Source organism: Aotus nancymaae, unplaced genomic scaffold (assembly GCF_030222135.1).
Source record: "Aotus nancymaae isolate 86718 unplaced genomic scaffold, 86718_ANA_hifiasm-v0.15.2.pri h1tg000016l, whole genome shotgun sequence".
Classification (NCBI taxonomy): domain Eukaryota; kingdom Metazoa; phylum Chordata; class Mammalia; order Primates; family Aotidae; genus Aotus; species Aotus nancymaae.
The window spans coordinates 12,080,104-12,094,185 of NW_026988428.1; the positions used below are offsets into that span (position 1 = coordinate 12,080,104).

Genomic DNA, 14,082 nt, shown 5'->3' on the forward strand with positions numbered 1-14,082 from the left:
CTCATAAAATCCATATGGTTAGATCTATGATTCCCAGGTTTCAGTAATTCTCATACCATTTTGGTTATTTTTGTCCTATCTGTCCTCCTTTAGTATTACTTGTTATTTACTTAGTGTTACACATTAAAGTGAGTTTAAATTGACACTAAATATTTTTTATTGTGGGAAGATGGTGGTAAAAGGGTACAAAGTTTTAGTTAGGATGAATAAGTTCTGGAGATTTATTGTATAGCATGATAACTACAGTTAATAATAATGTACTGTATATAGTTGACCCTTGAATGACACAGGTTTGAACTGTGTGGGTTTACTTATATGCAATATTTTTTTCAAACTCAGATAGAAAATACAGTATGCTAGAGATGTAAAATCCATGTACAAGCAGGGCTGATTTTTTGTGTCTGCAGGTTCTGCAGGTTTGACTGTGAGACTTGAATATATGTAGATTTTGGTATACCTGAAAGGTCCGGGAATCAATCCCCCAAATACACTGAGGAACTTCAAAACTACAAAGAGTAGATGTTAAAAATTCTCATCTCCCAAAAATGTATGTGAGGTGATGGATATGTTACTTAGCCTGTTTTAATAACTTCACAATGTATACATAAGCAGAACACCATATTGTACATGGTAAATAGGTACTATTCTTGTCAAATACACCTTAATAAAGCTGGAGAAAAAAATAAAATGCTTGACTTCAAAAAAGCCTTAAATAAGTCAGGCGCAGTGGGTCATGCTTGTAATCCCAATACTTCGGGAACCCGAGGTGGGCAGATCACCTGAGGCCAGGAGTTTGCGACCAGCCTGGCCAATATGGTGAAACCCCAACTCTACTAAAAAAAAATACAAAAAATTACCTGGGTCTGGTGGTAGGTTCCTGTAATCCCAGCAACCCAGGAGGCAGAGGTTGCAGTGGTATGAGATTGTGCCACTGCACTCCAGCCTGGGAAACAGAGTGAGACTCTGCCTAAAAAATAAAAATAAACCTTAAAGAAAAAGAATATCATTTGTTATGCCTCCAGTATCCAAATTAAGCAGCTAATTTTGATATTTGATGTTTGATATATTTGTGCTAATTCTGAGTATGAGTACCTGATGTATAAAAACCTTTCTAAGCAACTATCAACTTGGAATCATGATTAATGTGCTGTCTATACATATTTTTTCTAACATGAGAAAGTGAGAACGCAGTCCTCCACTAAATTATGCAGTCGAAGTTCCCACATTTGGGGAAATCACAGAGGTCAGCACATCTGGAGTGAAATGGATAAGCCTTGCCCTGGTTATAGGTTTGGCATATTCAAGTTTAACAAACACACCTGAATCAATTAAGGCAAATTTGGAGTCCTGCTCTATTATTAAAATAAATAATTCCTAAACTCATACATTATTCTTTCTTTAAAGATTACTGATGTTAATGTTCAGCTAATATTTTCTTTTAAAAAACAATGAAATGCTTTGCAATATTCTCCAGTTATACAAACAAAAATAGACACATTTTGGAGAATCAATAAAATATTTGCTTAAAGTATTTTTTTTTAAAAGACTGTACAGCTGGGACTCCAGATTTAAATTAGAGCTCTGCCATTTACAAGACATGGTTGGTCAGGAAAATTAACCTAAGCTTGTATTTCATTGTTCATAAAATGGGAATAAAATAACAAGATCTATATTAATAGATTTAATGAAAGAATTTAATGAGATAATCTATGCGTAGTTCTTAGTCTGGCACCCGGTATATGAATAAGTGAATCACATAATGGTGTTAGCTATTATTATTGTGGTTGCGTTATCTTTCCGTTCAAAAAAGTACAACTTTCAAAACCTTGCTATGTTGGTGACCTGCAGTTTAATAATCTATTGCTTCTCTTTCAATCTTAATTTCTAAAGACACAGTAACAAACCATTCTGAAATAAGCGTCTCCCCTTGTAATACTTAACCTTGAGTCAACAATTTTTGAAATTATTAAATATTCATTCACTAAAGTAATTGCTTAAAAAAAAATAAAGGGGATAAGACAATAGCCTAACTGCAGGTCGCAATTAAACTTTATTTACTTAAGGCAGGCAGGGTGAATTCTTTGCTCTGAACCTCCCGGACTCCTCTCCCTCATTGACTCTTTATAAAGAGGGAGCTCCGGGCCCTCTCCTGCGCGCGAGGTATTTCTTCTGTCCCCGAGGGTGCCAGGTGAGCCCCGGCGGGTCCGGGAGGCTGAGCTGGGACTCCTCTCGAGCAGTAGCTGCCGGGTGCCAAGCTTCGCCCTCTGCGTCCCCGCCTTCACAGCCTCCAGCCGGTGCAGGTCCGGGGCCCCCAGGCGAGGGGACGTGGTTGGCCTAATCTGCCCAACTTCTGGGTCATTTACAGCGTCTGGCTGTCCTCCCGATTCTTCCCTCCTCGCCTTTGCCAGCTTCTCGCCTACCCCGGGCTCCGGAAGGGAAGGAGGCGTGTCCGGAGCAGGCGGGAGGGAACTGTATAAAAGCGCCGGCGGCTCGACAGCCGGGCTCGCTCGCCGCCTCGCGCCGAGACCAGAAGCGCCGCAGGAAGCACGGACAGTGGAGAGGGCGCTGCGCTCGGGCTACCCAATGCGTGGACTATCTGCCGCCGCTGCTCGTGCAGTATGCTGGAGCTCCAGAACAGCTAAACGGAGTCGCCACACCACTGCTCGTGCTGGATCGCAGCGCTGCCTTTCCTTATGAAGAAGACACAAGTGAGTAGGGCGCGCCCAGGAGCTCGCAGGCTCTCCAAGAAAAATCGCGCTCGGTGACCCGGGGAAGCGGGCGCGTCCTGGGACCTGCAGCTGGGGCATGCAGGGCTGTGCCTGCCGGGTGAACCAAGAGGGTGCGGGGGAGGCCGGCGTGGTGTGCGATCCCGAGCCGGGTGAGCCAGGGAGAAAAGGAGGGGGACTGCTGAGAGGGAGCCGGTGTCAAGTTTGGAGCCTCAGCAGTGAAGTTTGGCGCTGTCAGTCGGAAACCGCAATTCCCGTCTGGTAGAAGGATCGGTCGGCTTTTGCTTCAAGGAATTTTAAGTTATCACGGGAAGGCATGCCTTTGCATAGGAGACGTTTTCCCGTGCATTCCGGGAGATTATGAAACAGCTCCCCACGCGCCACCCTCGCTGGCTCTCGCACTCTGATTTATTTGTGTAGCCCCGAGGTGGGCGCCCGCACCGAGCAGCTGCGGGAGTGAAGCCAACGCGGAGCTCCTAAGCGGCAGCTCTCGGCGGGGCGGGAACCTGCCTGGCTTGCCCGGGAAACTTGGCTCTCGGCGGTGTCTGCCTAGTTTGCGGCTCTATGTGGGCTCTAGAGAGCTCCAGTACCTCCACAATGCATGCATCTTTTTCCATTTCAGCAGAGATAAAGGCTTTTTATGAAATAGATACCTCTAAATGATAGTTACTGAAATAATTCCTAGTGCTGCTAAATTCTGCATTATACATAAAGCACTCTGGGTAAAGCACTGCCCAGAGGGACAATTAAATTTTTTTTCCCCTTGGAAACAAACATAACTGGTTCGTCGTTTAGAAAGGGCCGCCACGGTGCCCCTATCCACGGTTCTCTTCACCATTGTTGATTCTTACCTCTTCTCACTCCTACCCCTTAGAAATTATGTGTTATCTACCGCGGGTTGGTAAGGGTTGCCCTTTCACCCCCCTGAGGTTCTGTCGGAGATTGCAATTCCTGAAATGTGTACAAGGGGTGGAAGAGGTGGGGAAAAAGGAAATCGGGGTGTTTGTACAAATCGCCGGTTTAGAATGAAGGCATCAATGTGCTCAAAATGCTTTATCAAATGACCTGCTTAGCATCATATTTTAAACAGATATCTAGGCCTGCAAATGTACCCATTAGGAAGAAAGTTGCAAGACTCTAGCCCCTTGTACCTGTGTTGGTAAAAGGCAGGGGAAAAGGACATTGCCTGGCTAAAAGAGGCTTGCATAGTCTCTAGAGCACTCTCCAAGAGAAAAGAAGCGGTGTGCCTCTCGCCTCTCCGGCAAGCAGGTTAGCTTTCAGGCAAGGCATTGAGCACCACACCTGGAATCACCACAATGTGCTGTTGAAATGCAAATGTTAAAGATACTTGCAACAAAAGAAAAGTTTCATTGTAATCTCTTGATTTAGACAAGCTTTCTGCGGAATTATAGGAAGGGTAGAGACTTAGAAAAATAGTAGCATAGAGACTTAGAAAAATAGTAGCATCTGCTCACATGAATGATAGTGGTGAGATCTGGGGGAAGAAGCTGCTACCTTCTAGTTCAAGAAAAGAGCCTACACCTTCTTACTAAAATCAGAACACAAGAGACAGATAAGGTTAATGTCCAACACTGCAAACCGGGGGTGGGGGAGGGGGTGATGTACTATCAAGTCACTTTGAGAAGCAATAGGATTGATTATCCTTGCACCCTTGCTTTGCAAAAACAAATGTGAGCTCTGTAATCTCCTTTCTCGCTTTGATTAAATGGCTGTGTAAATCGGATTACATGGAATAATTCCATTGAAAACTAGAAAGAGGTCAATCTAGTCTGAAACATTGTGGCTGTGGCATTAGTGACTCAGTGCTGCCGACCAGAGACATTTGAGAAAGCTAAGTATTTTAGATATGTGACCTGTTCGGTCACACATCACACAAGTTAAAGTGCAGGCCCTTTGGGAACTTGCTGATGTTAAACGGCTTGCAGGCAAAGGAGGGCAGTGCCCTTGCTGAATGAAGGCATTCATTGCCCAGGATCTAATGACCTTCAAGGTTTTCTTTAAGAATACTTCTAGCAATTCCACAGTCACTGAAAAAGGAGACACTAGAAAAGCCCAAAATCAAGAAGATAATCTGTGGAAATAGAGGAGGGGAACTAGATCCTCTTTCATATTGTTGAATTTTCTAATTCAAAAATTACAAAGAAAATAAAAATAAAAATAAAAATTTTCTGTGCAGCAATGCTGCATGGATGGAAAGTAGCCTATGTAAATTGGACACTAAGCAGTAGGATCGATTGTTCTGAATCTAATGTTATCCTCACCAGGGAAGAATATCTATTAATATTTAGTAGTTTAAATAGTCATTTATAAACATGGCATCAATATCATGGTTCTATTATAAAGCTACTAGTTCTATACTCTCCTACTATCTCACATGTAAAAAAAGAACTTAATAATAATATTTTAAAATGGGCTTTAATTTGAATCACACAGCTCTCCAAGAATCATGGGGACTCCAGGTATTCTGGCCTTTCAGTTAAGCTAAGTAAGTGTGAAAATTCCATCAACAACCACTTGGGGTTTGATGAATGATTCATTCATTTAGCACATGTGGTACACTTCACTATTTCGAATATAATGACACAGGCAATAGCCATGTGGAGCAATTTTGGGACAATAAATTTAATCACCGTTCTACAGAAATGAATGTCTTTTGAGTTTTTCATATTTCTAGTTGTATTTTATTCAGATTGTGTGGTTTTATAGTTTCTAGAGGTAACTGTGGCTTGGGCTTAGAAAGAACATCTCTTTCAATGTATAACTATTTTTTAAACATAATATTGTGATATATCATATTAAATATCAATCAAGGTACCATATTTTGCAACACTGATTAAAATTTGGTTAAGAGTACCATTAGCTTAATGTGCTCGGTGTTACATTTATCAATATTGTGCTTACATTTTAGTTTGGGGATGGTTTGTGAGAAATATCGTTTAACTGCTGTCAGTTTCAGAAATACTGAGATAAGAAAGATTCGTCTTGCAAACAATGTAGAAAAGTCCATTTTAGGCATACTAACTCTCAGAGATGAAGCAGAGAGAATGTTAGTTTTCACTACTCCAAAGAAAATATCTCTTTTATGTCTGTATGAAGTTTGTTATGTGGGTGACGATGCAAGTTTACTTTGTAGAAGAAAATTACCATATTTATGAAAAGAGCATTTTTAAAATCTTGTCCTTAAGATCACTCAATTTGGAATGTATGCATTGAATAATTCTAATTTATGTAGCTTTTAATTGATACATTCTGCCAAGATTTTAAAACCCAAGTGCTAAGTTGATTACATTTAACATAAAACAAGGAAAATAACCATATGGAAATCTGAAAGTCTGGGCCAAACCAATTAAAATTGCTAAGTTTTATTTATATCTAACCACTGATTTGAAGATAGTAAATTGTGGGTTACATTTGTTCTTTAATAATGGGTGACTAAAATGTTTCCATCACCATAAATCTTATAAAAATTTAGCACTGAAATAGCAAGTCTGGGTATTAGAGGTTTCTTACATGGATTGGCAAATCCCACTACATGTGGTCTTCACTTTCCATATCTGAGGAACACCTAAAATATGGTTGGTGGAAAGATTCTAGGCTCTAGCTTCTGAAGACTTTGATTCTAATTCCTGTTTTACTAATCATGAAACAAATGACCTTAGGCAAATGTTTGTTAAACTTCTTGGGATTTCCATGTTTATAATCTGTATGATGATTATAAAAGTTATAGAGATTTTTCTCACATGGTGGTTTTAAGGGCTAAATGAAATTTTATATGTGTCTTTACTATATGTACAGTTTGAATTTATTGTGCTTGAGAAGAGAGTGCCTGCTGGCCTACTTTACAAGCCAGAAAAAAACTGACTTACTGCAGGTAAATGATGCCTAATGACCTAAACACAGAGACCAAGTTTTCCTAAATCTACATCTGTGGATTTGGTGACTCCCAGGATAGGCTGATACCTGTTTATAGACTATAATTCATACACATTAATCCAGGAATATGTGAAAACAAAGGTGATATGTGGGCACAAAAGATGCTAAGTTCTTTAAGGTTTTTATTTTAAAGTACAAATGAATGAGATAATTAGAATAGATAATATAAATGGAAATATCACTATCGCTGACTCAGTTTCATATTTCCACACTTGCTTTTTAAGTTCTCCTTGTATGATTCTAAGGAATTATTTTGTTTTATTTTATTCTATTTTGGACTAAAGAGACTTGGTCAGTTTCCCATCTGTGATGTTCTTGCACTTGCTTTTCTGAGTGAGGCCATGCATTCATTTCTGTGGGGAGTCTTTGTTGTCCTTACCAGGCAACGTGCAGTGACATTTTTTTTTCATTATGCAAGTTTGAGACTTTTATTTTTTTCTTTTCTGGATTACCTTAATGTTCCCTTTTGTAAATTAGGGCAAGGCATTTGGATATAAATCTCTGAGGAATGACCTTTTTATCTTTCTACCACATAAATCATGAGCAGCTGCAGAAGACTGTTCTTGGTCTTAGACACTGTTCTTGGTCTTAGTCACATATGTAGCCAGAACAATTTACAAAACAAATTGAGGAAACACCAAGATATTTTATAATATACGCTGCCTTCAGGGTTGTTTTGTATAGGCTCTGGTTCTTAGAAACCATTGACTGTAGCCTTTCTGATTTATATATGCAGCAAGATGTGTTCGCCTTTTCACTTAATTATAGGTATACTAAAAACTGTTTACAGGGGCTGGGAGTTGAAGAGAATTGTCATCGCCCCATTTCTACCTATTTCTTTCTCTACAGAAAAAAGAGGTGGGGGAGTGATGTTCTCATAGTTGGGTCTCATGGCTCTTTCTTTAAAATCATAACGTGTGTCCTTTAAAGGAAGACTGTTCTTTACGTACCTGTCTTTGTCCTTTGGCTACATTTTACTTTGTTTCTAGGCTGCCACTTGGGCTTGGGTATCAGGAGGCTGATTTCTTTTATTAACCTGTAACTAAGTAGTAGGACTTTGGGAAATTATTTGAACTCCAGATCTTAGTTTGCTCAACTGTAAAATGAGCAATGACTGTAAAATGACTAGGTGATTTCTAAGTGCATTCTGGTTCTAAAATTCTCTATTTCTAAAGTACTAGTAAAATAGAGATTTGAACCAGATGGCATTTAAGCTTCCTTCAGTTCTCAGATTTATGTAGCCATTGCTTCAGTGTGAATATACATTATAACCATTGTTTTATGATTATGAATAAGCCAAAGGGGAGAACTGAAGGAGATTTAAATTTAGACTGTTCTACTTTTATCCATTTCACCTACTGCTTGATATTTCTGTATAAAGAGAATGGTATTTACACTTTCCTGTTTTAGCAAAATCTATAGTTAAAGAGGATCTTTAATTTCTTCTAAATGTTTTAATTCTATGAAAAAGAACTCTAAGTTAGCTGACTTAGGAGATAAGCTAACAAAAGGTAATACTTCCTTGTATTTGCCTGTCTTTTCTGTCCCTTTAACCTCCGGTACCTGTGTGCATGGAGCTGAAATGGAGAAAGAAAACCAAGAAGGGATCTGATGATGTAATAGAAAGGGCACTGGGGGGAGAATCAGAAGAACTGATCCTGCTCTTTGCTTTGTCTCAAGGTGTGTGTTCTAGGGCTTAGTATCTCTGAATGGTGCCCACAAGTTAATACTGAGAAGATAGTGAAGATGAGAGACTGCAGATGGAGACACAGAGATGGAAAGAGGAGGGAGCCTCAGGGAAAGGCAGTTCCTGCAGATGATACTATGCCAAGTCAGTCCTTGGCTGGTGCTTGCTCACCTCCTTTCCTTAGCTGAGAGTTAGGGCAAACCCAGTAGCTAGCGGCAGCCTTTTATTTTTTTAGCAGTCAAGCTATGGGAGTCTTCTTGTTGACATGAGAATATTCCATGATCAGCTGGACCCTCCTCCAGCCAAGAGAACACATATTCCTCAGAAAGCAGGGCCATAACAATGATGATAATGCTCTTCTCTAAGCACTGGCAAAGTCTAGTGAGCTACCCACGAAAACGAAGTTTAGAATTGAGGCAATAGTCTAGGACAAAAAAAAAAAAGTAGCAATGGCTATCATTGGGTTATCTGGATGCAGGAATTCAGCACTTGACTTTGCGCCTGTAGCTGTTGCCCTGGGGCTCTTGAGTGCTGCTGATTAGAACATGGGTGGCTGAATTGGAAGAAAGCAAGGCAATTAGGTAGCCTTTCTGTATTCCAGGTACACAGACAGCAGCTCAAAAATTTGTCTGGTGCTCATAAAGAATGCATTTGCTCTCTAGAGTGACCATGTAAAAGGACATGAAAGGACCACAGCAAACTCAGTGCTCACTTGAAAAAGCAAGCCTTGTTCACCTTTGCAGAAAGGATATCCCCACTGCATAATCGCGATCCTGTGCAAACCTCGGAGGAAACAGCTTGGAGGGGGGCGTTGTGTTTGTCTTATATACCCATACTGTGTTGCCTTTTCAGGAGCAGAAGTTCATCTTCTGAACATAAGCCCTGTGAGTGCTTAGAACTTTTCCCTTTTTTTCTCCTTGACATAAAATCCCTAAAGCAGAGGACCTTTCCGTTTCAGTGTCTTTACTCAGCTCCAGGGCTGAATAGCATCTCATTACTGGCTTGTTTCACCTAAATGTGTGTATTTGAGTGGCAGTGAACCAGGCTGCCTCTAAGGAATACAACTGAATAGTGGTGGTCTATTTCGAAGGAATCTCTTAGGGCCCTACAGTGCTGAGTTTTCTACTGTTTACTTGGAGTTCCTTTCTCAGTGCCCTCCCAAACAACTGCCTTGGGAAAACACACAGATTCCTTGGCTTTCAAGCAGAGTGTGACAGAGAAAGTGTGCTTTGTTATAAAGGCCTTGCCACCCTCCTGGGATGTGTTATCCATATGGCTGTGCTGGCTGTTAAAATTTATATTCACTACAGAACTTTAGATGGAGGAGTGGAGAGAAAAGAGGGTAGAGATGTTTTTGTATAAAATAGTTTCTAACGTGATCTAGAAAACCCAAGGATTGCAAAACAGACCTCGGCAGTCATACATCATTATTTATGGTTCTTTTTTAATGTACAATTTAACGCTTCTGAAATGGTAAACACATTAGGGACTTCCTTTTTTGATGAACAACCAAAAGCTCTGTGATTGCTTTAGTTTGGATTTCTGGCAACTTTAGAAAACTGCTGCATTCCGTGGGCCCTACTCAGAAATCTTTGATGTGCTCTGTTAGTCGGAGGGCTGACCTTAACACATATGTCATTCTGCTGTTTGAAAGACATTATCACAGTACAAGAGAATGGCTGGTGCTTCCTACTTCCAGGTGGTCCAAAATGGGAACTAAACAAAATGAGGGGATAATAAAGGGATTAGGCAACATGCATGAAAAATGCAAAGGAAGTTATTAGCATAATATTTTTAATATTTGGATGACATTAATTCTATGTAGAAAAGCACGGAACTACAAAATAAGGCTTATATAATTCTTCTACTATCTTTGTAACAAATTATATATACATATTCTTAGCCCCTGCCCAGAAAAGTGTTTTTTAAACTTTAGTTCCTGTTTGTTTGTAATGTACTGAAGCCACAGTACTCTATGCTTTAATAATACTTTAAAAATAGTGTACCTCTTTTTTTTATTTGAAACTTGGGTTTTTAAGGAAAAAATACATGGGCATTTATTAAGCTTGCTGTATTTCATATATATATATATAATATATATATATACACATACACACATTTGACTGTAGAGAACTTTAATTTAAAATTAGAAGTAGCTTCTAATAATACTAGCAAATTTTTATATAATGCTCACAATGTAAGGACCTGTTGTAAGCCCTTGCATTTATTTATTTATATTTTAAAATAATTAGACTTTTAAATCCAAGACTGATTTGACCATTTATTGTTTGCACTTCTGTACAAATGTCACACATACTAATTGAACTTGAAGAGATGAAATTTACTGTAATATGTGTCAAGTGTTTGGCATTTAAATGTGTAGCCATTTTAAATAGCTTCTACCATTGTATTATAAAATCAAACCATCCTGATAAACAGTTTCAAGATTAATTGATTCATAGAACTTTTCCTCTGAGAGGTAGTTATTATTTTTTAAAACCCCATTTCACAGATAAGAAAACTAAGACAAGATTTTTCTCCTGCCAATCCCAGGTGTTTATTGCAAAAGAGATTCAGCTCGCATTAACCACAGTGCCTTAATGTGACTTATTTAATACCTCAAAGATACACATTCTGTTTACATGAACATTGAATCAAAAACAAATGCAACTCAGATATTCAAAACAGCCTTCAGTAATAGAATTTCGACAATAAAAATTTCATGATTGCAGTTGCCTCAAAGAGTGGCTCCTGCCAGCTGCTCAGTAAGTACATTTGGAATGTTGTGAAATCAATGAAGGCCTAATTCAGGTTGTTAGATACTGATACATTTTTTTATAAGCCTTTTTTTTTTAATGGCAAAATTTTAACAATTGTGCTAGGTCTATTATACACACAGATGTATTTGGTTGATGACTGGCAAGGCTACTTTGTTCACTATTTACAGCATTAATTTTCAGTGAATGTGTAATGTCATTTACTTGGTGAAATTGGAGATGATGTGAGAGAATAGCAAAGGTTTGAATGGGTATAGATGAAATGCATTGGTTCTGTCATTTACTGACTGCAGAAGGTTTTTCTCTTTGAACTTCACTTTCTCAATATTTAAAATGGGCACAGAAGTCACCACCTAGTAGTATTGATGTGCTAATTAAAAGAGATAGACTGTCTAACATCACAGTAAGTGGCACTTAATAGATCATCATTTCCTTCTCCAAAAGAATAGTAAATCACAGAAAATTTTAAAAATCTGTATGCTCTTAAGTAATAACTTCAGTGTTAGTAATTCCTGACTTTGGCTATAGGGTTTTCATAAATAAAAAAATTAAAACCAGTCCTCAGAGACTAATAGCTTAGCTCTCTTATTTATACATTATCTATCTTATTTAATACTCATAAACACCCTTAGCAAAATTTTTAAAACTTTCCCAATTTTATCTCCTTCACTTTTCTTCCCTTTCTGTTGAAAGGAAATAGCTATACAAAGTAGGACAAAGACAAGCTGTTAAAGAAGCGAAAGAACAGCTTACTGAATGAGGAAATAATAAGACAAATTAAGAAGTTAATATCTGGGAATTACTCCCCATGAGTGAAGCACCATGCCACAAACTGCACAAGTGTATCTCTTTCGATTGTAGCAAGATGTTGTGAAGTACATATTATTATTGGCATCATTTTTTTAACAAAGAAAAAGAAAACCCTGACGCTCAGAGAGATTAAGAAAACCTGCCCAAGATTAGAATCTAAAAAGTACAAGTAAGTGGAAGAGGTTGGATTTGAAGCCAACCCTACTTAAATCTAAAGGCCAGATTCCTTCTCATCACTGCAATATAATACACCAATATAGACACGCATGCATACACATACAACCTGTAAGGCTTGAACTTCTTTGTTCTTTGTTTTTTCAAATTTGTGTGTAGAGATGAAGATGCATTTTAATCTTATACCAGAAAGACTGAGAGCAGGCAAAGCTATGTCCTCTGGTTGAGTGATGGGTTGCTTCTGACCCCACACTCCTCAGTACTAACCAGAAGTGTTAATGGTTGTAGATGAGCAACACTCCCACAAGTCAGGGAGCCTGGGCTTCCTTACCAGCCTCTCCCACCCATCTTCCCAGCCGTCAAATGGAAACCCCTTGCCTGACTCATCTGACTGTTGTGAGGGAGGCTCATTGTAAACTCTAAAGATGTCATCTTACTTTATGGAATTAAGAATTACCGCATTGCCAGAAAGCTTTCTGTCTTTCAAATAAAGTGGTACTTTGCTGGCAGACGTCATATTTAAAAATATTTTTAAATTGTGTTTCAAAATAACTTCTTGGAAATAGAAAGACACTTCAGAAAATAATTTTATCAATTTGCTCCGGCCCTCTTTACATGCTGTTTTGGAAGATCACTTTAAATGTCTGGGATCATATTAGAAAACTATTTGATAATAATGTATTTATGCTTATGTCTGGGTTTTTAAAGCTACCAGCCATTTATATTGTGGCCTTTGTTTTGTTAATTTCTAATCAATCCAACTGCATTAATAGTAAAAAAAAAAAATTTCTGCATTAATATCTTTAAACAGATGACTGTCAGCGCATCCTTAGCAGTAGCATTACCTTGTAACTTGCTCAGTAGGAGTTAGGTACAAATGAAAGTGTTGGCTAAAAAGTCCTGACATCATCTCAACACAGGTAAGGGAGACATCAGAACAGAGATATGCTTAACCAGACTCTACAGTCAGATGGTCTGCTTTGGTTGCCTAAGAACGAAAATCTCTGAGCCTCAATTTCCCCATCTGCCAAATAGAATGAGCAATGGTACATTTATCATAAGTGGTTATAAGGATAAAATGAAATAATCCACAGAAAAGCACTTAGTCCAGTGCCAGACACCAAGAAAATACTAAATAAACATTTATTATTGCTATTGGCATTAAACAAATGGGAATGTAATGCTTATCAATAGTGATGACTCCTTTCTTAAAGAAAGTGACATTAATTGCAAAGTCTCCACTACCAGAGTGAAAGGGAAAGTTGAAGCAATTTATTCAAATAACTCTAGCTTCAAATTCACTTTTGTCCTGAGCAATTTAATTGTTTTTATTACTTTTTTAAAAAAACAAAAACTGAAGAAGGGAAATGTGTCTAATTATAATCACAAAAGAGTTTACCTACAGCAAAGTTACTTCTTTCTATCATGTGCCCAAGAGAGCACAGAACCAATATAGTGGTGGGGCTGGCTTATGAACCAGATCTGGATTCAGAGCCTACATTCCCAAGCTCTTTGCTTTAGCTGGAATTAGGGGGAGAGAACATGGGTCATTCTCATTTTGAATCAGTGAGTGATTTCCTACTTTTCCCTATATGAGTGAAGTCATTTTCAGCATCTATAGAAATATAGCCACTTGTCAAAGGAAAATGGAAAGAACATGATTTTGTGTCAAAACATATAGATTTTTACCTCTTCATCTTGACTCTAGCTTGACATGGGATCTTGGACAATTTATTTATCTTTGCTTAACCTTTTCTTAACCTTTTGTAAAATGGAAAAATAATATTTTGCAGCTTCCTTCTGTTCCTCACTCTTTTTTTTCTCCCTTCTTTCCTTGTTCTTTCCCTTCCTTCCTTTTTAAACCTGGAAATGATGTTATATACCTAATTTTTAATCATAAATCACAATCACCCAAATAATTGTACTATTAGAAAACAATATTTTTTCAGAATTA

The 14,082-nt window shown here is 38.3% G+C and overlaps 1 protein-coding gene across 3 annotated transcripts in view; it reads left to right on the plus strand.

Moving 5' to 3' along the window:
• The first annotated feature begins 2,503 nt into the window (after positions 1 to 2,503).
• The window catches only part of KITLG (KIT ligand), an 85,421-nt gene continuing 73,842 nt past the window's right edge, over positions 2,504 to 14,082 (plus strand). For 2 of the 3 annotated variants that reach the window (XM_012469367.3, XM_012469369.3), the window contains exon 1: positions 2,504 to 2,708. In XM_012469367.3, coding sequence (XP_012324790.1) covers positions 2,694 to 2,708 — 15 coding nt within the window. In that variant the 5' untranslated portion in view covers positions 2,504 to 2,693. The remainder of the gene's footprint in view (positions 2,709 to 14,082) is intronic. The other variant, XM_012469368.3, reaches the window with a different exon arrangement.